Source organism: Podarcis pityusensis, assembly GCF_964106645.2.
Source record: "Podarcis pityusensis genome assembly, chromosome: 5".
Taxonomy (NCBI): Eukaryota; Metazoa; Chordata; class Lepidosauria; order Squamata; family Lacertidae; genus Podarcis; species Podarcis pityusensis.
Window position 1 is genome coordinate 80,561,733 of NC_138032.1, and position 27,715 is coordinate 80,589,447.

General features: G+C 43.3%; 2 protein-coding genes across 9 annotated transcripts in view; one reads left to right on the forward strand and one right to left on the reverse strand.

Annotated features, from left to right (window-relative positions):
* LOC308476921 (uncharacterized protein) overlaps positions 1 to 27,715 on the reverse strand; it is a 212,206-nt gene that overhangs the window by 45,722 nt on the left and 138,769 nt on the right. For 4 of the 8 annotated variants that reach the window (XR_013986177.1, XR_013986178.1, XR_013986181.1 and 1 more), the window contains one exon: positions 23,913 to 23,955. The exons of the other annotated variants lie outside the window; for them this stretch is intronic. Coding sequence is in view for 1 of the 4 variants with exons in the window: in XM_081005115.1 (XP_080861241.1) it covers positions 23,913 to 23,955 (43 nt within the window). In the remaining 3 variants the exon portion in view is untranslated. The remainder of the gene's footprint in view (positions 1 to 23,912; positions 23,956 to 27,715) is intronic. 8 annotated transcript variants of the gene reach the window in all.
* The window catches only part of RASGEF1A (RasGEF domain family member 1A), a 220,756-nt gene that overhangs the window by 13,329 nt on the left and 179,712 nt on the right, over positions 1 to 27,715 (forward strand). The gene's annotated exons all lie outside the window — the stretch shown is intronic.

The following is a 27,715-nucleotide window of genomic DNA, read 5'->3' on the forward strand; positions in this document are numbered from 1 at the left end:
GTCAATCTAGATGAAGTGTGACATCCACAGCCTTCACACCAAGATAACAATTTATCAAGTGGTTCAGATGCCCGCCAGGAGCCCAGGTCTCTGTGTTTATTGAATCTTCCATGACTGCAAGCCCCTATCCTTTGGAGGCATATCCTTAATGCAACAGGGTATCAGTCTGATCCCCAAGGAATGTGCGTCTTTTAAGGGTTCATTTCCCTCTTTTGCAAACTGGCACCTTCCTTCCCTGGGACCTGCATCCTTCATGACAGCAGAGGAACTCTTCATGCTGGGAGCAGGATGCTGCTATTGCATTCCTGAAGGCCTCATCCACAAGCTACTCTGTCTCTCCAGATTAGCTCCTGTGGCCTCAAGGGAAGGAACTTGTTCTCCAGGGAGCAAGAGCTCATTTCACTTCATTCCCACCCATATTTTCTGCCCAGTGGTAAATAGTATTTCGTGTGGCACTCTGTGCAATACACTGTATACACACCTTTCTGGTTTTTTACCTTCATAACTATTTTTGTTTATTGCACTTGCTTACTTGGAAAGTTATGGGTGTGGGAGTTTAACTGCCCTCCCTGTGGCTAAACTTGGAGAGCTGCTTAACTTGCCTATCTCCTTAGTTATTTATCTTACTGCTTCATCTGCTGGGGGTCCCCTCATTCTTGCACAGCTGGGATCCCCTCACAAGCCTGTTTTACAGCCGCTGGCTTCTCTAGGTTTCTGCTAGGTCAGCTGGAAGTGACAACTATTGTAACAGGGTGACCTTTTTGTTGTTGTTGGCAGACTTAGAAGAGAAAGCAACTTGCTGGGTAGAACAGAGCTTCTATACTAGTTTTCCGTCAGATAGATTTGCTGTTGCTTACCAGGAAAGACAGCCAGCTGGGAGGCCAGTGCAGTGCAAAAGCACTGGCGGAGCCATTCCAATGCTCCTTGCCATGTGCTTGCACTGCATCAACCTTCCTGCCACTTTGCCCCTCCCTTTCTCCCTTCTGAAAGCAAAAAAGACCCACCTGCTAGAAGGATAAGAGCAGTGGCTCTGCGCCACCCAATAAACTTGCTTGGAAGTATCCCAAGTTAACCACATGCCCCAAGCCTTTATCCTGAGCAAGCTAATATCATGGAAATAAATCTCCAATAATGGCTCTTTAAGGTGGGCCAGCCACATCTCCATATTACAATGAAGAGGTAAACCTGAAGTGCCTCTACCTTCCAGATGTGAAATAGATTTCCCAGCTCACTGTCTAAAGAATTACACAACATCCACGTTGTAGAAAAGCCTTAAGCTACAAATGAGATTCAAGCTTCCTTGCATTCCACAAGCCAATTCCAAGCAAATTCTTCCTGGATTTCCAGTGAAACTGAATTGGAGGTCTTGTTTTACCAAATATTTGTACCACTAATTGTTCATTCTCCACTGGGAGCCAACAGTCCAGGTGGTGAGCCAGTTATTTTAAATCTAACAAGTAGACTCTATTTTGCTTTCCTTGGTAGCTGTGCGAAAAGTAGTTGAAAATCATCGCAGCTGCTCTTCTAAAACCAACTGTATTTAACACATTAATGTTAAATGTTGGATGTGTGGGATGCTGAATGAAGACTTCTGCCCAGTGTGTGTGTGTGTGTGTGTGAGAGAGAGAGAGAGAGAGAGAGAGAGAGAGAAGGAAATAATATGAGCTTTCACCAAAAATGATAGAAGTTATTGGTCATGTGACAGGATGACTTTTTCTTGGAGAGTCCAAGTGGTCAGATGACTTTACTAAACTCAAGGTGGTATGTTTAAGTTATTTGCATGACCTAGCTGAAGTAAACAATACTGAAATGCCCACAAATAAATTAATGGTTACATTGTGGAAACTGCTATGAAACAGAAAAATGGCACCAAAAGCAGATATTATTTGAAAATCTGGAATGTCACATAATTGATTAAACTGGTCAGGCTACATGACGGTACAGCATCTGACAGTCCACCCCCCCCCCTTAAAATTTGACTTCTTTTCAAACCACAGAACCAGTTAAACTGTCAATCAAGATTTTTGAAGTGTTCTTTTTCTGCATTATATTTGAGGTAATTTTTTTCTGTATTGTATTTTTTGCTGTATTTATCTATCTTCTATAGTGTAGTACTTTTTTAACAGTTATATATAAAACTTTTTTAAACACAAGCAGCTTTAGAATAGCAAGTTCCTTTCCCAGCTCTGAGTCGTAAGTTTCAAAGAGAGGCAAAATATCAGTTACTACCATTTTCAAGACACAACACAAAGTTACTCACAACAACTATACTAGGGGCAGAGAATAGTTTAGACACTGCAGGCATTAAGCTTGCCAGAATTAGGTCAACAGAGATGCAAAGACTGATACAAAGTTCTGCTGATCAAGCCGAAAGAGGGAGGGAGGGAGGGAGGGAGGGAGGGAGGGGGCAGGTTCTACTAATCTAGAATTCTGCACTGTACTGATGTCCTTTGCTTAAATTGCTCATATGTAGGTCAGGCATCTTGCCACATGAAACAAATGTTCTCAGTTCCTTAATCGCAGCTGGACAAATTAGTCACAGACAGCAACCAGGCGATTTCTGCCTTCCCATGTATGAGAATGAAACATGTGGAATACTTAGGCTCGTTTTTTATTATTAAAATTGGAATCTTTGTTGCATATATGCATCATGTTCTCAAAAGTGCACTCTCATTCTAAGAAAGCTCCGATCAGGGGCAGACCATCCCATTTCACCACCTGAGGCAAAACAGGAAGTTGCCACCTCCCCCCACTACCGCCAAAGCCAGGGTCTTGCCACTTCCAGGGGCGGAGGAAGGGGGGGCGGTCCGCCCCAGGTGTCATCACTGAGGGGGGTGATTTTTTTATTATTATTTATTTATTTACGGCTATTAGCCCATAAAGGATGTACAAACATAAAAGCACAGAGGCATAAAGGCCGATATATTCGGCACCAGAAGGTGAACACCATGATGCAGGGGTGGGTCATTGAGCAGAGCCAGATAATAGCTTGGGGCCCGGAGAGCTCCAAGGGACGGATCCCAGAAAAAGGAAAACTGAAGACAAGATCCGACATGCACTCTCTTCAAAACTGTCCGATTAGGTTTTGATGTTGTTGTTGTTTTTGGTGGTTTTTGTGTGTGAGATAACCGCATTCAGGAATCTCGCCACCTGCAGAGTTACAGAAGGATCTGTATCCTGCAAAAGTAGTGCGGCATGTGACTCAACAGGCCTGCCAACCAAGCGCAGTAAAGCAGGACCCAGGAATTTAGTCCTGGCTATGCTATGTAGGGGACAGTTGAACATTATATGTGGGAGAGAATCAACAGTTTTCCTGTCACACATGCATAGCGGAGACACCAAACCCTTGGAAAATCTGTGGCTCAGCAGGTTCGATGGAAGGACATTGAACCTTGCACAAATAAATGCAAGTCGGTGTGGTACAGATGAAAGAGATGACATGTATGATGGAAGGCCAAGTGGTGGGGTTATTCCGTGATACCTGGGGGAGCAGACACCCCCACCCCCGGCGAGGTTGTGTTGATTTTCAATGTCTGCTAATCTTTGCTCAATAAGGCTTTTGGCTGAGCGTAAGTTCATCTTTAAGGAGTCTGCTGGGGAAATTCCGATGCTCAGAAGTTTGGTATGGATTTTTCCTACCCACGGATTGACAAAGTCGTCCCGCCAGAGGCACTGAAAAAGGTAATGGTCGGGAAGCCTATGCCAGCTGGACAGCCAATAACCAAAGACTCGCTTCCAGATGACAGTCTCCAATGATGCAATCCTTAACTCCAGACGTATGGCTGCGTTGCTCACACACATGGGGAGTTTCAGGAGGCGACGGAGAAACTGATTCTGCAATGTCCCCAACGATGTTAAATTGGACCCTGGGGCCCAGAGCGGGGCAGCATAACAGAGGGTGGAAACCACTTTTGCATGGTACACCTTCAATGCAGAAGGGATGTGGGAGGCTCCGTCGGCCGCAAAAAATTGGAGTAGAGTATAAAGTATTGTTTTCCCTTTGTTTAGTAAATACTGTATCTGTGGCTTCCAGCTTAGGTTGTAGTGAAAAAAGACTCCCAGGTATTTAAATTTGAAAACCTGTTCTAATTGGACTCCATCTAACTTCCAGCTGTAAGTTTTCCGAGACCTGGTAAAGACCAGGACTTTAGATTTCCCATGATTAATTGTCAGATGGTTGAGTTTGCAATAAGCCGCAAAAATCTTTAGAGCTCTGCATAAACCGACTCTAGAGTAGGAAAGGATCGCTGCATCGTCGGCATATAGGAGCAGAGGGCAGCGAAAATCAGCTAGGCGGGGGGCATGAATGTTGGCTTGAGACTCATTCAGAAAGAGCTTCATATCGCTAATAAGTTGAAGAGGAGTGGGGCCAAAATGCAGCCTTGGCGCACACCTCTGTTTATTGGGACCTCGTTGGATAGGTTTCCCGCCGGTGTGAGTCTCACTCTAGCCGACGACCCATGGTGTAATTGGGTTATAAGCCATAACAGCCTTCTATCTATGCCCCATCTCTCTAATTTCTTCCATAGACAGTTTCTTGGGATACTGTCGAAGGCGGCCTTTAGGTCTATGAAAGCGACACATAGGCGCCCCCGACTCGGGGCAGAATATTTTCTGGCAAGATGATACATGATTACCATATGGTCAGTGGTCGAATAATTGTTCCTAAAGCCCGCTTGCTCGTGGCCAATCAAATTTGAGTCGTTTGCCCAATGGGACAGCTTAGACAGCAAAAATTTTGCATAGATTTTCCCGATGATAGACAAAAGGCTGATGTTCCGATAATTCTCCGGGTCAGCAGGGGGACCCTTTTTATGGACTGGCACGATCACGGCCTCCTTCCATGACCTAGGGATAAGCCCCGTAGAATTAATTGCATCAAAGACTTTGGCCAGGATTTCAGCCCACCACCTCGGTTGCGCAACAATAGCCTCAGCAGGGACTAGATCCGGCCCGGGGGCTTTGCCCGTTTTCAGATCTAATATCAAGTCCATTATCAGGTCTGGGTCGGTAGAGGGCCACAAAGGTAGATGGTCGGCTCGGAATTCAGTGGATGAGTTGGATTCCTCTGCCAAGGAGAAATATTTACTCAAGAATTGTTCCCATGTGGGCGCAGGGATAATCGTCAGTGGGTACTTCCTTCCTCTTTTGTTTATCAAAGCCCAAAATTTCTGTGGTCTGCGGGATCTAGAGGCCGCAATCAAGGCTTGCCAACGCTTTAGATACCACTCACGTTTGGCCAGTTTTAAAGTCTGTTTGTATGCTCTTTTGGCTTGTAAATAGGAGGATGGTAGAGCCTGGGCATTAGAGTTTTTGTATTCATTATAGATGGAACGAAGAAGGGATCTTGCTTGTTTGCAAGAGGTGTTAAACCAAGGGGCCCCAGCACTGCAATGCGCCACTTTCGCCTTTTGAGGAGGTAATGTAAAAAAAGTGGTAAGGTTTGTTGTAAGAAGGTTAAAAAGTTTCAAAACCGAATTGGAATCTTGTAAATCAGTAGTTATTTGAGATAGATAGGCAGTGATTTCCCTATGGAAAAAATCCTGGTATTTTTGGGCCACAGCCTCCGACCATTTGATCCCTCTTATTTTGGTCGCTGATGAGGTTTCCAGAGGGACTGAGTGTTTATAGTCCTTCTGGTACCGGAACAATGACAAAGTGGTCACTATTGGGAGGTGATCACTGAAATGTTGGTTTTCAACTTGGAAGGAAAGTACATTGACGGCCAAATTTGCAGAGATCAAGAAGTAATCGATAACACTGTTAGATGCTGGTCCCAGGTGAGTGAACTCCCCCGGTATATCGGGGGGGAAGGTGCCGTTCAAGAATACTAGATTCAGGCGAATGGCCATTTGGTAAAGGGTCACTCCAGCTTTGTTTACTCTGTTGTCCTTTGAAGTTCTAATTATAGCATGTTCCAAGTCAAAGTTGTCCAAACATGGGGGAGTCCACCATTTGGACTTGGTTAGTAGGTCCCAATTTGTGGCAATTCGAGCATTAAAGTCTCCCCCAATTAAGGAGTACGAGTTAGGGCATTTGGTATGACATGACAATAGGTGATTTTCAAATGATTCCCATCTCCAATCAAGATCAGGTGCTGAGCCTTCGGGGGGGGGGGGAGATAAACATTAGTAATTAGTAATGAGGACTTCCCTTCTGCGATCAGTCCAGAAAGAGCAAAAGGCGGGGAAGCCCGTACCAGAGTGAATTTGGCGCGAAGTTGGAGTGAGATCCCAATCAAAAGACCCCCTTTGGGGCGACCACCTTTCAAGGAAGGGGAGGCCGGAAGTGTTAGAAGATCAAAGCCGTCTATGGTAATCTCTTCCTCATCCCATGTTTCTTGGAATAGGATGATGTTAAATGAATTTATGTATTTCCTGAATTCGGGGTCTGATTTTTTGGTTCTCCAACCAGCAATGTTCCAGCTAAGTATTGATAATGTCGGGTCCTTGTGCTGTCCCGGTAATTGTCACTTTGAGTTGTTTAATGGGTTCTTGGAGGTAGAACGAGGACCCATAAGGAAATCAGTAATTTTAGTTTGTGCGGATAAAGTCTTCTTCTGTGTTGATTGAATCCGTGATTTGGTAACATTAACAGGCAGGAAGGGCTTTGCCGGGGAGGAAGAATTAGGCAAAGTTGGTGAGGTCGGATGCTGTTCATTGAGGTGAGTAGTAGCAAGTCTTTGATGGGCTATACTAGTAGATCCGTCAGAGTTATCAGTCTTAACCAGGGTAGCGCTAAGAGGTGTTCCAGTCATCACTTGTAGTTGCTGCGCAGCTGGAGAAGAATTATCACGCAGATGTATAGAAAGACGCAAACGTGGGGATGGTACATGCATAGTCATTTCCTGGTGATCTTCAGACAGGGTAGATTCTAGCTCAGGCATTGAGGCAAAGGAATCATCAACTTCCATATTTTGATTGGACATAAGGTCTAAGACAGGAGTATTGAGTTTATCGACTTCCTCCACGGTAGAATGGTGCTGTTGGAGCTGTTGGTCAACAGGTGATTGCTGATTCAGATCAGTAGGGGGTAACAAAGTAGCAGGTTGAGAGATTATCAGGGCATTTGATGGAGACGCCTTGTGGGACGTGGAGCGCATGCTCTCCTCTCTCATCGGCATAGAGGGGTCCCCTTGCGATAGGAGTCTTTGTTTGAGTAGATCCAATCTATCGAGAATAGCCTGCTGTTCTTCTGAAGGGAGTTTTCCATAAGAGAAGATAAGATTTCTCTCTTCAGGGATATTCCAATCTCCGCTTACAATTGGATCATTCCTCAGTGTAGCTAGATGGGCACTTGAGGTCGCAGATGGAACAGGGGGTACCCGGCTAGGTGTTTTCCCCTTTATTATAGGAACAGAAGGAGGAAACGAGCGTTCATTGCCGGTTAAGATGTTGGCAAAAAGAGGTTTAACACTCGTGTCCTTAAAGACTCTTGTTGTTACAATCTCCCAGGGTGCCAGCCGATCTTTCTGTCTTGCAAGGAGATGTGGGATCCTTGCAGACTGGAAGGAGAGCATAAATTTCCTTGGCCAGGGCGTGGCATTTAGGGGTACTACAGATATAAGATCTATCTGGAAAAAAGGAATATTTAACAAATCACGTAGGTACCCTTTAGCCATCCTCAGTTTATTCCACCTAAGTCTGGGGGCGTCACGGGAAAAAATGGCTAGACATATTTTATTAGGTTGAAAAATCAAGGATTGCCTATTCCTTTGGGGCAGTGGCGGCCACCCGCCCGCAACTCCCAAGCCTACCCCGAGCTGTCGGGGGAAGGGGTGGAGCTCTGTCACCTTGCCGGGGGCTTTTCCCCTTCCCTCTTTGTTTTGACAGCTATGGGGAGGCTTGGGAGTCACGGGCGGCGTGCCGTTGCCTCTCACTCCCGGGCTGCTCTCTGGGGGTGGGGGAAAGCCTCCCCTAAGCTGTCTAAAGGAAGAGGGAAGGGAGGAAGGTTGCTGGCAAAGTGGTGCAGCTCCCTCCCCCCCCCCCGCCCAGGAAGCAGGCCCCCATGGGTGGCTCGCCCCCTGGGATGCTCACCCTGCCCCCATGGCCTCAGCCCCAGGTGCACAGCATGTGTGCCACTCCAGGTGCTGGAGCAGCTAGCTCTGCCCCTGGCCGCCTCAATCTCTCCTCTGGTGGGGGGGGGGCAGGAGGTGCCCACTGAATTCTGGTGTCACTGCAGGCACCCCTCCCCCTCCATCACTGGAGAAGTGAGGAAAAGCAGGAGTAGCAATGAGAGCTCTGTAAAGATGGCAGGGGGTGGGCTTGGCAGCAGACAATAACAGATGTGGGATCTGCCACTTCTGGATGTCGGTGAGAGCCCGTCGCCTGAGGCAATCGTCTCAGTGTGCTTCACGGTAGTGCCAGCTCTGGGTCTGATTCAGTGTTGTGCATCATGTTGTACATCCTTTTGTAAAAATCCAATACAGCCATACCTCAAGTTGAATGTGCTTCGGATTGAGCGTGTTTGAATTGCACTCTGCAGCAACCTGGAAGTAACGGAGCGCATTACTTCCGGGTTTCACCACTCGCGCATGTGCAGACGCTCAAAATGACGTCACGCGCATGCGCGGAAGCAGCGAAACGTGACCCACGCATGCGCAGACGCGCTGTCGCATCTTGCGTTCTGTTTGGGATGCGAACAGGGCTCTGGGACGGATCTCGTTCACATCTCGAGGTACCACTGTATTTGCCTTTTTCAGAGCACTTAGCAGTATCAGCAAAAAGGCAGATTCAAACAACCGCATGTTCGCACCCATATATATTTATTTAAGATCTCAAAACAATATACTTAATGCCACTATCTATGTAGGAAACTTATACCTTAACAGCAAGTACGCACTTTTACAATACGATTAAAAAATTATGTATATGCATGGCATCCCTATTAAGGAGTACTCTCATATTTTACATGATTTGCAATGCTAATAAGCAAGACCTTTTGCAGGACAGTTTAGACCAACTAGTCTTCACCTCCGGGCACTCAATATGATAGAAAGCCATTTGTTATATTCAGTTGCATTAAGCAGTGGCTAATTTAATTACTTTCAATAAACGTCCAAGGCAGCTGCCAAGTGGAAAAAGCTAAATCTTACAGACATCTACTTCACAGCGTTAGAAATTAGCATTTGTAGAGATCATCTCAAAATTAGGAAGGAGAGGAAGAAGCCTTGCTTAAGTAGGAATTAATCTGTAAAGAATAACCAGAAAGACTAACGTACCCCATAACAAATCATAGAGAAAAATCAAGACACTTGTTTTATCATAATGTATTAAGAGTTAATAGTGTGATGGTGGAGAAGCCAAATGCTGTTTACATGGAGTTTGGCAGCATGCCTTGACACAGACATTTGAAAATACTCAGGAACTAACATCGCTTGAACCCCTGGTTCAAATATCCCCCAATGGAGGCTCTTGCACTGGGGCACAAACCTGCCGAGGAGAATGTCAAACATGGGAAAAGCAGTGGAAACAGCTCCAGAAAAGGTCAAAACCACTATTTGGGGGGGGAGGTATCCCCAGTAAAGCTCAACAATGTTGCAGGCGTCAGTAATTTAAATATTCGCAAAACAACAACAACAAACCTATGGTTACGTGGAACATACTCAATAAACACACAAAACGTAACCGGCTGTACTTTTGAATAAATAAGGTATACTATTCATTGTATCAATTTGTAGATTTCAACAGAAGTCTCATAAAGTTCAACGAAAAAAGCAGAAGACCCAGTGGATCAGTTCATTCTCTAGTCAGTTCATGCATAAGGTCCATACATGTATAAGTATCTATTCCACCTGTCTTGTTCAAAGAGTCCAATAATCCACATGAAGGGTTGTTACAGACTGCAACCATTACTATGCTATAAGATCCACTATCCTGTAATATTACATATGAGACTGTTCTACTGTTGAAGTCTAGGATGGCGAAACAAGGCTAATATTCTGGAAAGCCTTGCCTTAGACTCTGTGAAAGGATTCTGTGGAACTGTAACAACCCTTCATGTGGATTATTGGACTCTTTGAACAAGACAGGTGGAATAGATACTTATACATGTATGGACCTTATGCATGAACTGACTAGATGATCCACTGGGTCTTCTGCCTTTTTCATTGAACTTTATGAGACTTCTGTTGAAATCTACAAATTGATACAATGAATAGTATACCTTATTTATTCAAAAGTACAGCCGGTTACGTTTTGTGTGTTTATCGAGGAATTTAAATATGGCAACTCTCTCTTAGAGACATTTCTGTCAATCTCCTGTTCTCTGGCCAACCAGCTCTCTGTACCACTCAGACAGTTCCATTCTAAAAGTGTTACTAGGACTGTTTGCTAATTGTGCAGGTTCTCGCTCCTTCCTGTAGTCATGAGGTCAATCCAGACACAGGATATAACAGTAGGTGGTCTGCTGATGTGGCAGATTCACTAGCATCTGTTCTGAACATGCTCCGAGCTGTTTCCTTGAAGGCCACATCTCCTTACAACTCTTAGGATATTTTAGTAGTCAGGAAATGTTTCAGCAGCATTGCACTTTTTGCTTAGAATTTTCTGGCTTTGCTAGAGAGAGTGGGAGTGGGAAGCAGGCAAGCAAGTGACATTCTGAGTCTTTTTCTACAATGTATGTATATTTTTTACTTAATTATTTCACATTTGTTTGTTTGTTTGTTTGTTTGGATTAGGGAAAGAAATGGTGGGTGCCTTGTATTAACTATTTTCCTGCATTCACTCACTAAAAGCTATACCAGCTACTGGGTGAGACAAGGCAGACTGATCTGAATCACAGTTCCAGAGTATTTTCCAGAAAACGTGCATGGATCTGCTTCCAACAAGCTCCTCCCCGAGCTTAAATTCAAAATAGGATGACTGCAGATGAATGGTGGGAATTGCTGCTGCTGCCGTTTTGTGAGTTTGTCAGTGAATTTCTAAAATTTCAGAAATGAAAAGTTTATGTTCCATGCATGTCTGGATGTGCATCATCCCCCAGACCTGACAAATATTCTCCTTAGTCTCAGGCATAAGAGGATGATTATGATTACTCACATGTACTCTGCACATGAACAGAGACTATTACTTCACATTTTCAGGACTGAACCATGCACTGCAAATATTATCTGCTATGCTCTGATCTGCTTTTATAGTTGTTGGAAGCCACGCAGAGTAGCTGGGGAACCCAGTCAGTTGGGTAGGGTATAAATAAAATAATACATTATAATAATAGTAACAACAATTATTACTACTACTAGTAGTAGTAGTACTAATACTAATACTATTACCAGCAGGCGGGAGGCAGGGGAGTTGAGTGAGAGACCTATTGCTACATGCATCCCTACTGGAGATACAACTATCTCACAATACCATACAATAAACAGCTCTTGCTCAGGCAAAACATGTACAGAAATTTTGAGAGGTGGTACAATATATGAACTTCCCTAAGACATGTAATTTCTCATGGACTTTCACACCATGTTAGTTGCCTGGGTTGGAGGCCAGAATTCAAAGTTACAAGAGTTTCGGCTGCTGTCAAGAACAGCAGCTCCAACTCTCCTCTCCCTGCTGTATTTGTTGGTGAAAGTGATGTTACATCACTCCTACTGAAAGCAATTTCAGGTTGGGCTGTACTGATAGGATGGGAGCCAAAACAGCACCACTGAGAAGCACAGAGGAGGTTAGCAGTGTGCTCAGAGGAACCCTGAGGTTCACAGAAGCACATTAAAAACTTAAGGAAGCAAAAGCTCCCCAAACAGACCAATGAGGACTGATCATGCTCAGTGGCCACAGACGATTGTATGTCAGTTGGAGAAGAAAAATTGGCAAGCAGAAAGGAAATGGGATATCCTGGATGAGGGCCTGGCTGGCTGGCTGGAACTCTAATCAAGAACATTCATATTGCTGCACAAGTCCTACTAGGACTTTGTATGAATTCAAAACAGCATGCAACAAGCTTCCCCCCCCCCCCAAATACTCACTCTTTCATTGGCTGCTTAGATGTGCAAACTTATTCTGAGGTAACATTCCATCAGCCATTAGAATCTACATATAAAACCTCATTATATGCCAAATAAATAAATTAACCTCGGTCATTTTTTATTTCTTGGTGTTACCAAGGAAGACAGGAAAAGGAGAGGCAGAGCTGCAGTTGTCAGTAGCAACGAGACACAGCATCTCCCAAGATGGCTGGTTTCAGCTAGGGATGAAGGAGAATTTTAGTTCGGTTGACATCCGAATGCGAATCTCCCCATTTTGCACTCCCCAAAGCAATAAGGAAACTAAAATACAGCTACCCTTCCAAATTCACACTTTACTGAATCGTGCGACGCAGTTCACCAAACAAAAAATGTGTATAAAAATGTATACATTAGGGGAAAGTGTTCATAAATATGCAAACATACAAATATGCATTATATTAGGGGAAGCTGCGTACTAATTATCTGCACTGGGAGAAGAATATATATATATAGGGAGAAATGCACACTACAATGCTATCAGTATTTTTGTGATGATTTAAACAAAACACACAAACCGCAGCAGAAACATGGTGAACTGCACTGGAAAAACGAGGAACAGAGTAGCCGAAATAGACAGATTTGTTCATGTCTAGTTCCAGCCTTACATGATATTTATATTTCACAGTAGCTGAAGGCTGGACTTCTTTTACAATATACCTCTCTTCAAAGCAGAATGGGAAGACTTTGTTCAAGTGTTTTCACATAAAAGCTGTGCAGTCTTGCCTGTTTAATTAAGCATCTCAGCAGGCGAGATCAAGTTATCAGCATAACGCGAAGTTCCCAGTTTTCTCTTGAATCCCCCAAACACATGCATGGGCGCGATAAGCCAAGTAGATGTTTCCAAGAGGTTTATATGTATATATTTGTGTGGTCAGTAAACATGTGGGGAGAGGGATCACATCAGTTCCCCATATGCTCACCTTGCATGCTTTCAAAGAACTGTCCAGGTATAGGCTTTGACCGTGACTGGTTGAGCCCAGCTGGTGGCCTGGAATGTTCGGTCGCTCAAGAAGCAAAGACATTTGCAGTCCATTTTCTGTGAGGGAAGGGAGGGTTTTCAGTTTGGCTGGGATTAAAAGCTCACATTGATGCTTTTGAATTATGATGCTGGAGGAGACTCTTGAGAGTCCCATGGACTGCAAGAAGATCAAATCTATCCATTCTTAAGGAAATCAGCCCTGAGTGCTCACTGGAAGGACAGATCGTGAAGCTGAGGCTCCAATACTTTGGCCACCTCATGAGAGGAGAAGACTCCCTGGAAAAGACCCTGATGTTGGGAAAGATTGAGGATACAAGGAGAAGGGGACGACAGAGGACGATATGGTTGGACAGTGTTCTCGAAGCTACCAGCATGAGTTTGACCAAACTGTGGGGGGCAGTAGAAGACAGGAGTGCCTGGCGTGCTCTGGTCCATGGGGTCACGAAGAGTCAGACATGACTAAACAACAACAACAAAAGCTCACATAGAGACAGGTGAGAAACAAGGAGATCCCAAGAGATAAGACAGCTCAAGCATCAGAGATGCACAGAGACAGGATGGCTGATGGAAGGAGAGGTATGCGGAGAATGAGGTTTAAGGAAGATTGCTTTAGTGCACTGCTATCATTGTGCCTGGTATGGAAGCTGCGGCAGTGCAAAACACAGCTGCTAGGTTGCTCAGTGAGACACCCAGCTTTGCACACATTACAGTGGTACCTCAGGTTAAGTACTTAATTCGTTCCGGAGGCCCATTCTTAACCTGAAACTGTTCTTAACCTGAAGCACCACTTTAGCTAATGGGGCCTCCTGCTGCTGCCGCGCCGCTGGAGCACGATTTCTGTTCTCCTGAAACAAAGTTCTTAACCTGAGGTACTATTTCTGGGTTAGCGGAGTCTGTAACCTGAAGCGTATGTAACCTGAAGTGTATGTAACCCGAGGTACCACTGTACACTGGTGTTGAAAGATCTGAACCGGTATCAGTTACCGCACCAAATTCAAGGTTCTCTTGACACTGAAAGCCCTCAATGACTTGGGACCAGGATACCAAGCAGACTACCTCTTCCAGTGCAGACCAAGCCCAGCCTTAAAATCTTCTGAGGAAAACCCAGTGTATTTCACTGAGGAAAACAAGGAATCAGACTCTGTTGGTGGGAGCATCCACCATTTAGAACGGTTTCCCCACCCCAGGTAGTTTAAGAGGCAGAGGCAATAACCATCATTAAACACCTCTTAAAAACACTACATGTTTACCCAAGCTTTCCTGAACTCAGATTCCTAGTACATTAACTTTCTTAAACTGTGCAATGCCCATTTATACCCATGGTATAGAGTTTTATACTGTTTTTATTTAGCCTTTAAAAAGTTTTATGAGAGTGTTGTTGCTGTATTCTTATATGAAGTTGTATCAATTTTATTTTTTATGAAAACCACTTAAGAGATTTCTTTGGATTTTTGAATGGTATATAAAAATTGAATAAATAAAGGACAGCAGGGCTGATTTTGGGGATGAAAGTTGCCATTTCAGGGAGGGTGAAGCTTCCACTGAAAGGCAAGATACCCCTCGTGAAATATTGCAGAGGTGACGGGGAATTGTACAGATCAATGACAAAGTAGGGCCTTGTGGGGATTTCAAAGCACTTAAGATAGGCGAGTTTATATGTGCAGGGTAGAGTGGGAGTGGAAAGCAGAGCAACACAACAGTGGTAAATATATATTATTTTATACTTTTACATTAGTCTTTCTTTCTGAAGCCAAAGCTGGTGTATATGGTCTCCCCACATTTATCCTAAAAACAGCCCTGTGGTGTAGGTCGGGCTGACAGGTAGTGGCTGGCTCCATGTCACCAAGTACGGAATAGCAGAAGGTGGTGCAGATTTGCTGGTCCGCCTCAGGCAGCAAAATGGCATGGGCTAGCACTGGGTGAAGTTGACACTTGTGGTTCTCATGATTTAGTCGCCATAGCAACTCTATTAACAAACTGCAGCTTACATCACTGGAGATAACACTGCTTGGGTTACTGAAATATTCTAAGAGACCTTTTATTAGCAAAGTTCAGAGTTTCTGCCACATTAGTTTAATGCATTTGTATACAGACGCTTCCACACAGAAATATAGAAATGCAGCATTTCTTCTTCTTTTTTTACATTTAAATTTCATAGTTAATTTAAATTATTGGAAAGTCTTCCTAGAAGATGGTTCATTTAGGAATTATTCTCCTTCCAATGTAGTGATCAGAGTTTGCATTTCAACTTGCACAAGAGAAGATACCATTGACTTGATTTCATTTTTAAAAATCCTTTTTCTTTGATTTTAACAATATGGAGTTATAAAAAACCAAATCTATATCCATATACAGAGATTTCTCCAAATCTCAGGACCTCTAACTTTTATATCAGTTCATATTGTCCATGGTAATTGTTACACTGTAAGTGAATGACTGCTCCCCGCTTAAAACGGGGGGCGCCCTTTGCGTGGACGCGCGCAGCCCTAGATCTGGAGCGGCCCCATCACCATAAGCTTGGCTTTGCCTTCCCTCAGGTGGGATACCTGGAGGTCTCCGCCTACCTCAGTCAGTTGCCCAATCCCACCTGGGGGAAGTGTTGCCAAGGAGAACAGGCCAGGTAGAGGAGGGAATACCTGCCCACACAATAGAGAGAGGATCTTACCTGGGAATCCTCACTTGGCTCCAGAGCTTCTCCCACCCTACCCACCCTCAGTTAATGTCTTCTTTTGCAGGTTAACTTTTCTTCATAGGTTTTGCAGGTTAACTTTTCTTCACAGGTATGCGGGCGCTGCTACGTTAAGGTCGCTGTTAAAGGGCCGGAAAGGAATTTCCCTGCATTGGCAGGTTTCGCCTTTCCCGTAGCAAAACGTCACAACTTTGGCGGTATCAGGCCTTGGGCGGAATCCTTTAGTCCATCTTCCTCTTTGCGGCGGCGACACCAGGGTTCCCCGTTAAAGGGGTTTCTGAAGGGAGGCTTTGACCGTACGCCGAAAGGTTGTCATTGCGGCGTAACGGGGGCGGCTATCTCTGCTTGAACATATGTTCTCCAGAGCTGGCCCATCCCCCACACAAACACTGGATAACCCTGATGCTCCCTAGGTCCCCGGCTGGGGACTGGGGAGGGAGAACACCCAATGCCTGAGCCAAGGTCTACCCACATTTGAAATTTAATAAAGTTGTGGCCAATTTAATCCCATAGCACGTTGTCTTGAGTCGTTATTCCACATGACGGGGGGGGGGACCGCTTGCGATCTGGGGACTCCGCCTGTCCACGCAAATCAAAATCCTGCCAGTGCTTCCATCTGCTTACAGTGGTCTCTCAGATTACAAAAGAACGGGGGAAATTTATAAGTTAAGTTCTGGTTCATGAGTTTTCCAGTCAGCTTTGCCATTTCGGCATAGTCTATCAGCTTGGTTTGCCATTCCTCTCTTGTAGGGACCTTGTCTTCTTTCCATCTCTGGGCTAGTAACATCCGGGCGACAGTTGTTCCATACAAAATCTTTTCTGGTCCTTTGGAATACTGGCTTGCTTTCAAATGGGTCCCATTTAAGAGAGTTGCTCTGAGTCTGATTTGGACTGTGAGCAAATTAATTCGTCTAATTGTCATCAGAGCACAGTAAAGTCCTAGAGGCCTCTTGCCACAGAACTATTTTATTCCCATGCCCCTTTCTGCTTCGTGGTTGCAGCAACCCCCAAATGGACCTTGTTTTGGCTTTAGGGGCTGCTTTAGCCGTGGGCACACCATTGTCCAGTTTATCTGAAACCACAAGAACTGTTCCTATGATCCGTAATATCACACAATGGCACATTGCATATCTTCCAAGCACCCTGGGGGAAAATGGGAAATCTCGTTTTTTCGTGCGAGATCTCAGCAGCCATTTTGGGTGGGCTGTGTCAGGAGGGTGGTGGTTTGGCACCATCCCACCATCTGAGCTGCTCCTGTTTTTATGGCAAATTGCAATGAAGTCATTAGATATCGCGATATAATTTTCATGCAGTCGAGGAACAAGCTGGTCACAAAGGGTGTCTTGGTCAAACAGAGCATGCTCATATGGAATGGCATCCAATTCAAGAGGGTAAATGTGACTACTCTAGAAGAAAGGTAACAGTAGTCAGGGTGATTCTTGTTTTCTTCACATGATCACAAACAGTCTCACATTTTAGCTACTAGCTGAGGAAACCTGAACTTTCATTCATCTACCTCCCCGCCCCGCAAAATGTGCATGTGGTTCCTTACACTGCCTTCAGTCTAAACATTACACCAAGGTGAGAAACTAAATTAAACAAACAGGTTTTCTGATGTTCAGTCCCACCACACATCCAAAAGAGAGACTCCTCATTCTTTCCTTAGGAGCCCTTCTCTCTCTCTTCCTAGATATTTAGACAGTGCTCACACAGTGAGAAAGCACAAGATCATCCCCTGAGGGGTGGTTTAGCTGCAGGCAGCTCCCGCCACACTGATTATACAGAGTCAGTCACAATGTCACTATCACACTGAGTGTCTAAAACATTTGACAAGGCAATTGTGACAAGCTATTGTATCAGTCTTCCACAGGAAAGGGGTGTACAGCTGGGTGCCCCCTACAGAAAAGGGCTGTTGGGAGTTTAGGGAAGGCCATCGCTGCCACACAGCTGCAACAAACAGCAGCAACAACTGTGGCATACTAATACACATGCGCTCCAAAAGCAACTACAGTGTTTGCCATAAGAATTTCCTTCCTGGGTTACAGTCTGGACTCAGCTAGATTGGTAAAGACAAAGTGTTTCATATGTGTTGTATATGTGATGTAACACTGACATCAGATGGCATTGTGGAGTCCCGTCTTTCCCTTCCGGATTTCCCTGTATGAGTCTGCAATGCGTTTAAATGAATTGCTTCTTTGATGCGTCTAGATCCAGCCCAAGTTCTATTTGGGGATGAGGAACCTTTTGGGTAAGGCTTTTCTTTCAGCTGGAACTCACAGGTGGGCGCCATTGCCATTCTAAGAGAACAAGGGAGGTGTTTGTGGTGAGTTCCGGCACCTCTTTTTCCAGAAAAAAAGTGCTGCTTTTGGGGCTGAGGATCACATTAACCCAGTGGAAACTTCTTGGGGGCTGGATTCCCATAGCAGGTGGGGCCTGATCAGCACAAAATCACATGCCCTAGTCTTCGCACACATAAAGTCTCTTTTAAACACACAGTAATAGGTATTTCCTATGGAAATAGAAGGGTGTATTTAATTCTCCACAAGTCAAGATTCACTTTCCATTTCTCCATAGACTTTTAATTTTTTTTACAAAGTTTGTTTTTTAAAATCCCTCTAAAACCCTTTTTCTGTCTTGACTAAATATGTGGTTCTATATATTATATCTGTTCATTCATTGTTTGTTGACACTTCATTGGAACCTTGTCCGTAACAGTTTGAAGTTCTTTTCTTTGTGAATTGCTTCATTCTGGTTCACTATCATTCTGAATACTCATATATAGTTTAAAGCAGTGTTTCCCCTGTTTTTGGACTACAACTCCCAACATCCCTACCTAGCAGGACCAGTGGTCAGAGATGATAGGAACTGTAGTCCAAAAACAGCTGGAGACCCAAGTTTGGGAAACACTGGTTTCAAGTATTCATGACATTTTAACTTGGCTTGTTCTAGGTATGCTGAACACATGTTCTTATGCCAGCATGTGGTTTTACAGTATACAACAGTTGTTCCAAAATGTTGTGTGGCCTCAAGCTCAGTGGAGGGACCAATTACCCAAATGAAATGAGAAATAACACACAGATTGTTTGTTCTTCCCATAAAGTCACAGCTTGCAGTACCTTGCAGCCTAATCCAAAAACCATTTACTGAAAAACAAATGCCAGCAAGTGCAGAGGCATGTACAGCTCAGTTTTGTGCATGTTTATGAAGAACTAGGTCCCACATTTCTAGAAAACCTACGTCCATTTTGTTTATTATATAGGACTGTTGTGCAGAGAACTAATAAACTGACTACAGACAAGAGTTCCTGCTGAATACATACCCTCCAACATTTCTCCAATGAAAATAGGGATGTCCTATTACACAATAATAATAATTTTATTCTTTATATCCCACCCATCTGACAGGGTTGCCCCAGCCACTCTGAGTGGCTTCCAACATATATTGAAAACATAATGAAACATTAAACATTAAAAAACTTCCCTATACGGGGCTGCCTTCAGATGTTTTCTGAAGGTTGTCTAAATCCTTATCTTCTTGGCTCCATAACTCCATACCCTCCAACATCTCTCAGATGAAAATAGGGACATCCAGTGCTATTTTTCTTTTTAAAAAATCATGTTTAGGGGTACTCTCATTTTCCTACTCATATTGAAATACTGCCCCTCAATGAGGACAAACTTAGATTCACAAAATGTTTAGGGATATGCATCCCCCTGCTTCCCTCCACAAAAAAAGCACTGGGGACGTCCTAAGGAAAAGCGGGACATTCCAAGATCGAATCAGAAACCAGGACTGTCCCTGAAAAATATGGACAACTGGAGAGTCTGTGAATAATCACCTGTCTTGAAACATGAGCTAATTCTTTCCAACACACATGGCACCACCTATGCAAGCATACAAAGTTGCCTCCTAAAGGCTCAAACCACTGGTCCATCTAGTCAAGTATTGCCTACGTAGGCCTCCCAGGGGTTCAGGAAAGTTCTTTGCTAGCCCTGATCTCTTAAATTGTATTAATAACTCCAGGCTTCTCAGGTTTGAGTCATGAATCATGATGTTGATGATTGTCACTAGGATCCTTCTTTAAAGCGGAAATGTAAAGAATGGAACCTCAGTCACTAAGCATGCAAATAATGTGATCTCCCACTGAGCTCCCGTCTTCTACCTGACCTACTAAACCAGTGTGCCAGCAACACAAGCCCTATTCAAATTAGTCTAGATGCTTAAAGGAACCATCATCTTTCATCCCTCTGTTTCAGCTGCACACACACACAAAAGCCATTCCCCTTTCTTGCCGTGGCTTTCCAAAAAAAACCCTGCGCAAATTGCAGCCCATCTGTTTGTGTGCCTTTTCTCTAGCTTAGCCTTGTTCTAACATCTATACTGCAGTGGTACTGAAGCATTTTTAAAAATAAGATAACAGCAACACCTGGTGTGAGCTGCACAGTGAGAGTTGCCATCTAAAAACTAGGCTTTGAAAAGGAGCATTAAAATTTGGGTTTCCCCACCTGCTGGTGGCCCGTTGCTCAATTAAATAGGGTATTATCTTTGAATATTGTGAGCAGATTTTGCTTTGTTCCTAGTTCATAATTCTTCCAAGCCATGCCTAAAGGGTCAAACATTTGGTTCCTGGTGATTCTTTCTCCTTGGCAGGCCAAATACCAATTGTTGATGGTTCTTTTGCTGGGTCATGCTGTGCAGCTGAACAGAATGGTGTTGTCTAAGCAAGTAGTATTCTTGTTTTAATGGTTTAGCTTTTAAAAATGGTCCTTTGCTTCCACAGGCGGGCATTCACTGTAGACATGTCAGATTCATAATGGACTGTTTCTGTTTGTTTAGAATATTTTACATACCACTTTGAACTGTTCCAAAAAATGGCTTACATATTAAAAAGAATAGCCTAACAATTGAAAAAGCAATGAGATTTGTTACACTTGCCTGTATTCTGAATGGCGATTACCCTCAAATATTGGTGGGATTAAGAAAAGGGTAGCTAAATTCCTATCTTACCTGTATAAGTATTGGGTTATTTAGCTAAGGATGGAGAAGAAATTTGTATGGTCCATATTCTAAACCTACCTAATTTGCTGGCTCTGGATTTATATGCAGATCAGAATACACCTGTCAACTTGATGACAGACTTATACAAATTCTGTGGTACAAGTACAGTTTTAAAATGCAAAAAAATGTGCTGTTTTAGGGGGAAGCACACTGGGAAATATGCTAAAATGGGAACTATTTATATATGAAAGTTTCATGTGCTTTGAAAAATTCACAAAAAGCAGGATACATTGAGCATATGCAAAACTGATACAGAACAGGAATGAGCCGGTCCATCCATCCCTACATTTTGCACAGGAATCTGCAATAACTAGATTCCTCAAGTATCCCAAGGTAGGAGGAGTATGGGCTGAGAATTTGGCGATGCCACTTTCAAACTTTCCAGATCGCAGTTGCACATCATGTGTAGAGTTAGATTATGCATTCTGTTCCCTACTTAAAATCGCATTGTTTCTAAGCAGCATAAAATAGGTCTCATTGTTGCCTGTGACATGTGCAATTGACTTAGTTACCTTTATTCCCAACAGACAATGTATTATGTTGGTTTGTTTTGGTCTTAGGTAGATACGACAAAAATAAATAAGGACATACTTTGTTAGAGAGAAAAGTGAATATATCTAGGTTCACGTTAACCACTACCTCCCCCACCTGCTTCTCTTGCTATCTTGCTGTAAGTGAAAGCCTGATGAAGGACTTCTGCTTACATAATGGGGCTTTCTCCCCCTCTCCTCTCCTATGTGCCCCCCCAATTCAGCTTGGAGGGGGATGTCAGGAGAACCCTCAGAACACAGCAAATGGATGTGATCATTCCATCTGGCAAGCAGGAATGCTTCCACAAATGGAGTGACTGGAAGGGTGCCATGTTGAATTCCACCCCGTACTTTTAAAGCTCATTTCCCACCTCAAAGAGTTCTGGTTGCTGTTGTTTACCCCTCAATAAGTTATAATTCCCAGCAAGTGCTGGATTTGCGAATAAGCTAAACAAGCTCTTGGAGGCCCCAAAAAATTTAAAGGGAAAAAACCCTGGATGTGCATTTCCAAAATATAAGATAAAAAAATCAAGTAAAATAAAGCCTACATACAGCAACAGTGTTTTGTGTTGTGTAGGTTCCTATGATGTAAGTTCCTATGATGTAAGCCTGCTAGCCTGCTCCCTAAAATATCACTGGTTTGCTCATTTCTATATATAGGCTGCCTACAGTCTGCATGGACTGGTTGCATGGCAACATGTGCAAATGGCTTTAGATACCTATTAGGTCCATAAATTACCATATAGCATAAAGTGGTACCTCTGGTTAAGAACTTAATTCGTTCCAGGGGCCCATTCTTAACCTGAAACTTTTCTTAACCTGAGGTACCACTTTAGCTAATGGAGTCTCCCGCTGCCGCCACGCCACCGCCACCGCATGATTTCTGTTCTCATCCTGAGGTAAAGTTCTTAAGCCAAGGTACTGTTTCTGGGTTAGCGGAGTCTGTAACCTGAAGCGTTTGTAATCCGAAGCGTTTGTAACCTGAGGTACCACTGTATATGCAACACAAAAAACAGCGACAATTTGTTGTTGACAAAGGACAGCTGGACATATAAAGGGCCCCATCACCTTCAGTAGCTTAGGGCCTCGTCAAACCTAAATCCAACCCTGTTCCCAGCAATCCTTAACAAAGTATGGTGTCCAGGACCTTTTAAGAGGGAAAGTGTGTTTTGAATGTGCTTTAAAGATATAATGCAGCCAAAGGATTAGGGAATCCTTTGTTAAAATTCTTGTTTGGCAGTAAGACTCACTGGGTCAGTCACTATCTTCAAGATAATAACCATGAAGTGGGGAGGCATTGGGAGGGGGGAGGTAGTAAAACCTTGTGCACCATCCTCAGTCAGTAGAGCCTGAGACTCTTAATTTCAGGATCATGGGTTCATGCCCCATATTGGGCAAAAGATTCCAGCAATGCTGGACCAGATGATCCTCACAGTCCCTTCCAACTCTGGAATTCTATGATTTCTAATCCTGAGCTCATTGGAGAAAAGGTAGCGTAAATAAATAAAAGCGCTGGTACGATTAGGCAAATAGCTTCTACAGGAAAGCTGTTTTGCGAGAGAATGCCGTATTATATCTCAGATATAATTAAATAAATATTCAAGGCAATATTATTGTGCAAAGGAAGATGCTTGAATTGATATAGCTCTGGAGACTGACTTCTTTCACTGCAACTAGATTTATGTACAACATGGACAGAAGGAACACAATCCGCCTCCTATGCTCTTACTGCCAAATTCAATCTACATGGTAACACTGGGGTAAAGGGAAGAGCTGTTCAGTCCCCACACCCAATTCATTCCTTTCACAATGGGAGCTAGATTGTCAACACGAGCACCAACTGTGTGGCATGGACAGCTGCCCACTAGAAACTTGCCAGAAACCATCAAGCCATTGAAGACACAACATGCTAAACAGCTGTCAGGTGAAAACAAATTGCTTTTTCCAAGTAGAGGTAAAACAAAATTTTAAAAAAATCCCTAAGTAATTACTAACCTCATGAGCTATTCTGCCCCTTTTCATTATTTAAACAGAGAGCCATGATCTAGGGGGGGAATGCCACTGGGATCGTGTGTGTGTGTGTGTGTGTGTGTGTGTGTGTGTTTGTGTGTGTGTATTAAATCACACCTCCACCTTAAATCATAAATATGGCAAGATTTCAAGGTGCAGGCAAACAGAAATGCAAATCCTTTCCAGCAACTTTCATGAAAATATCTGCCTTCCTATACAGTGGTACCTTGGGTTAAGAACTTAATTCGTTCTGGAGGTCCGTTCTTAAGCTGAAACTGTTCTTAACCTGAGGTACCACTTTAGTTAATGGGGCCTCCTGCTGCCGCCGTACCGCTACCGCACGATTTCTGTTCTCATCCTGAAGCAAAGTTCTTAACCCGAGGTACTATTTCTGGGTTAGCGGAGCCTGTAACCCAAAGCGTCTGTATCCCGAGGTACCACTGTACTGGCGTCACATCTAGCACTTTTTATTGAAAGACAATGTAAAAATCATTACACATTATGCACACAGTTGGACAAATCGCACATCATGTTCCCTATTCAAAGAACAATTTCCCTATGGCTCGCAATCCTAGCGAGTTAAGACCCACAGTGAGACTTACTTCCAAGTCAAGATGGGTGATTTATTAATCTATTTCTTACCTGTGTTTCTTTTCCATCCATTCTGTCCCGTTTCTATATTTATCTGCCAAAAAACCCCCCAGAAAACAATCATATTAAAATGTGCATTTTGTAAATATATTGGCACTCAAAACAGTATTTCTAAACATATTTTCATATGTTTAAGCTGCTGAGGAAGTGTGAAAACTGTTGGATAATTAAGTTCTGATTTGCACATTAGTCCAAGAGGGAAAGATCAGGCCGGTTCGCACCAGAAATCACCAGTATTGAATTCCTCACACATCCCTGAGTAAACATGCATACTGTAAATCATATAGTGCAATTCTCAATCATTGTGTGGATTGCATGTTGAACCAGTTGCATCTTTTCCCCCACAGATCTAATAAGAGGCCTTATTCAATCACTTGTTGAGGTGCACATGGAGAATAAAATTAATTGTGGCATCACCAAAGCTTAATTATACCCAGTGCATGTTTATGGAGATAACCTTGGAAATAGTGAAACTGTTATGCAGCCAATGAGATTTTACCATGCAAAGGACAATTCCTTTGCTTTGCATTGACAGTATCACACCTCATCCCTAAAACGGTGAGGAGTTCTTTGAAGAGGAGGGGGATTGTATAGTTATAATCCAGTATAGTTATAATCTAGGATGCAAACATAAGTGCATAGTGACAAAAGTAGCAAGCACTCAGAGGCTCATGGGACATTTTGCCTCCCTAAGTACCCTATGGCATGGAACTTGTTCTCTACTGAATGGCCAACAGCTAAGCCTCTCTTGTGTAAAAAACACTATGTGAACATGTGTTGTAGTTATTTTTAAATCTCATAATAAAATCAGACACACAAGGCCACCTGAGGAATAATCTCATGTAGACTCTCATCCTTCTGAAGCTGCATGCCTGCTTCTTGCAAAAAAATTAATTAAATAAAAAATCCCCTGTATCACCAAAAAGAAAAAAGTCAAGAACTAGAACTGGGGTGAGGGCAGTCATGGGGCAATCATTTTCCCTTTATCTAGAGACCATTAGCTATTTTCTGTTCTGTTTCATTTCTCTTGGTCTTGTGCAGACTGTTGGCTCAATGCGAACCATGGATGGCAGTCTTGTGACTCACCCCCAGTTTAAAAATATCTCCATTTGGCAAGTAGTATTAATCACTTTCTCCCTCGTGCTTTGTGATAGGAAAGCGCATCCTCTCTCCTCGCCACATCTCCTTTTCAAGTTTGTGTTGCTGGATTCTAAGTTTCCATCCTTCTTCTCCAGTTCTCCAGTTCAGTATAGTTTATATATGCCTTTTCCACAGTACAGTGGTACCTCGGGTTACATACGCTTCAGGTTACATACGCTTCAGGTTACAGACTCCGCTAACCCAGAAATATTACCTCAAGTTAATAACTTTGCTTCAGGATGAGAACAGAAATTGTGCTCTAGCAGCGCAGCAGCAGCAGGAGGCCCCATTAGCTAAAGTGGTGCTTCAGGTTAAGAACAGTTTCAGGTTAAGTACGGACCTCCGGAACGAATTAAGTACTTAACCCGAGGTACCACTGTAATGCTGTCCCCAAAGTGGTCCACAGGAAATGTTCAAAACATTGCATTTGAAAAGACAACTTGCTACAATTCAAATAAGCATAGTATAAATTCAGTAGTTCCAAGAAAATAATCTGAACTAACAAGTACAGAGTTACATCAAAACCAACAGACCAAAAATAAACACATAAAAATGCCAGGAAGCTGCATTCCTAGCTCTAGCCTTGCTGCACCCTAAGAGGCCATAGTCATCTAAATACAATTCAGTGGGGGAAGAGAGTCTTTCACACTCTTATCTCTCCCGTAGCAGAGTCTGGCACCAGCAAAAGGAAAGTGCTGGATTTCCCCCGAGCCAAAAGGCCACAAAATTGAGAAGATCCGTAACTGAGAAGATCTATTTGGGGACACAAAGGTTCGGGCTCACAGAGGGTGCCATATTATGAAAGATTACCAAAGTCTGCCCCTGGTGGAGGGCATCAGCAGCACGTCCTCTTTCCCATACTTTCTGGCAGGGGATTTGTTTTTTGCTTGGATTGAGAGGTTTGCCTGCTTTGCTTCTTTCCCGCTCCCCAACTACCGCTGCTCATCTGCATCCTAGCACAAGATGTCACACACAAGTCTCTGCCCTACCCTCCTAGATAGCATCACCTTTCAACTTTATGCCTCACTTCCAGGCCTTTGGTCTGGCCGCAATAGTCAACTACTGTGTACACAATTTCAGGTTTTCTTCAATAAAGCAAAGACCATGTAGGAACTGCAAAAGACCTATTCTCATTCTTTTAAATGTTAAAATATAAAACAGGCATCCCCAGCCTGCGGCCCTCCAGATGTTTTGGCCTACAACTCCCATGATCCCTAGCTAACAGGACCAGTGGTCAGGGGTGATGGGAATTGTAGTCCAAAACATCTGGAGGGCCGAAGGCTGGGGGTGCATGATATAAAACATCAGTTCAGAATTTAGTAATCATAAGAGAGCACATGAGAGTTCAAGAATAGGAAACCCGTGCCTTCCTGATGAGCAAATATATTGAGGAATAAATTTACACTATTCCTGTCAAACCTTCACCATTCTTACTTGAAAGGCATGTTAGTATCAGGCATCAGGAATACTTTCATCTTTCAAAAGTAATATCTATAACTTCTCTGTTTACACCCAGCCTGGTGCTCTCCTGCTGCTTTGAACTACAACTTCCATAATTTCCTGGTCACCAGCTGTACTGGCTGAGGCGCATGGGAACTGTAGTCCAAAATATATTTGTGGGTGTGCCCCCCCCCAAGTTGATGGGCATTGTCATTCAAACAGTGTGAATGTGTTGCATCATGTGACTAATTATGCAGGGTGGGGCTTACCTGCCCTTCCCCTAATATTTTATTCAGGTTGGCACCCCTGGACCAGAACATCTGGAGGGCACCAGCCTTGAGAAACTTGGAGTCAAAGAAGTGTATTTACCTTTTCTTCTCCATGCATTAATCTAATTATTCTTTTTCTCATGAAAACATCTCCCTATAAATCACAGGCTGTAGAAACTGAATGGCATTACTTTCTTGGCCAAGATGATAAATTACGGTCAGCTGCCACTATTAAAAAACAAGCCACCCATAACTGTTTTAAAATTTGCTTTCAAAAGTTCCCTCCACATTTTATTTTTCATCTAAGCCTTTTCTCGGCTCTGTGAAAGCCCTCAAATATGGATTTGAGCCTCAACAGCAAAAAAAATGTGAAAATTATGGGTTGGACCCAAACTGAGAAAAACCTTTGACAAATTCAACTAATCATAGTACTGTCCTCACCTAGAGATGGAAATAAGTTTTCCATCTCAGTTTTGAACATATTCATTTATGAGTCTGTTCTATCCTCTATCTGCAATCTACAACTTTTTTAAAACTGTACAAAATTCACTTCTTGTTTAAAATAGCCTAAAATGTGCATTTTTATGTGGGTGTTAGTATGTTTTTGAGCCAAGAACTGTATTGCAAAATGTGAAGATGATGCACAGTATCACAACTGAGAGGTCTGCCCAGTCTCTTTAGAACGTATCTAATTAAATGAAAGATCTGTATTGTTATGAATTAGTCCCATTTCCTATCCAAGTAGGTTAAGAACTAGCAAATTGGGCAGCCTTTGGATGCTTTGATCTACATCACCATCGATGGGACATCTCACATGTACGCTCATGTAATGATTCAGTTCATGTGCAGAGGCCCCATGTGCACAACTTCTGGTGGACACAGACGTGAATATAATTGATGCTTGCACATTAATCCTGCCTTCTGGGGGAACACCAGATGCATTAA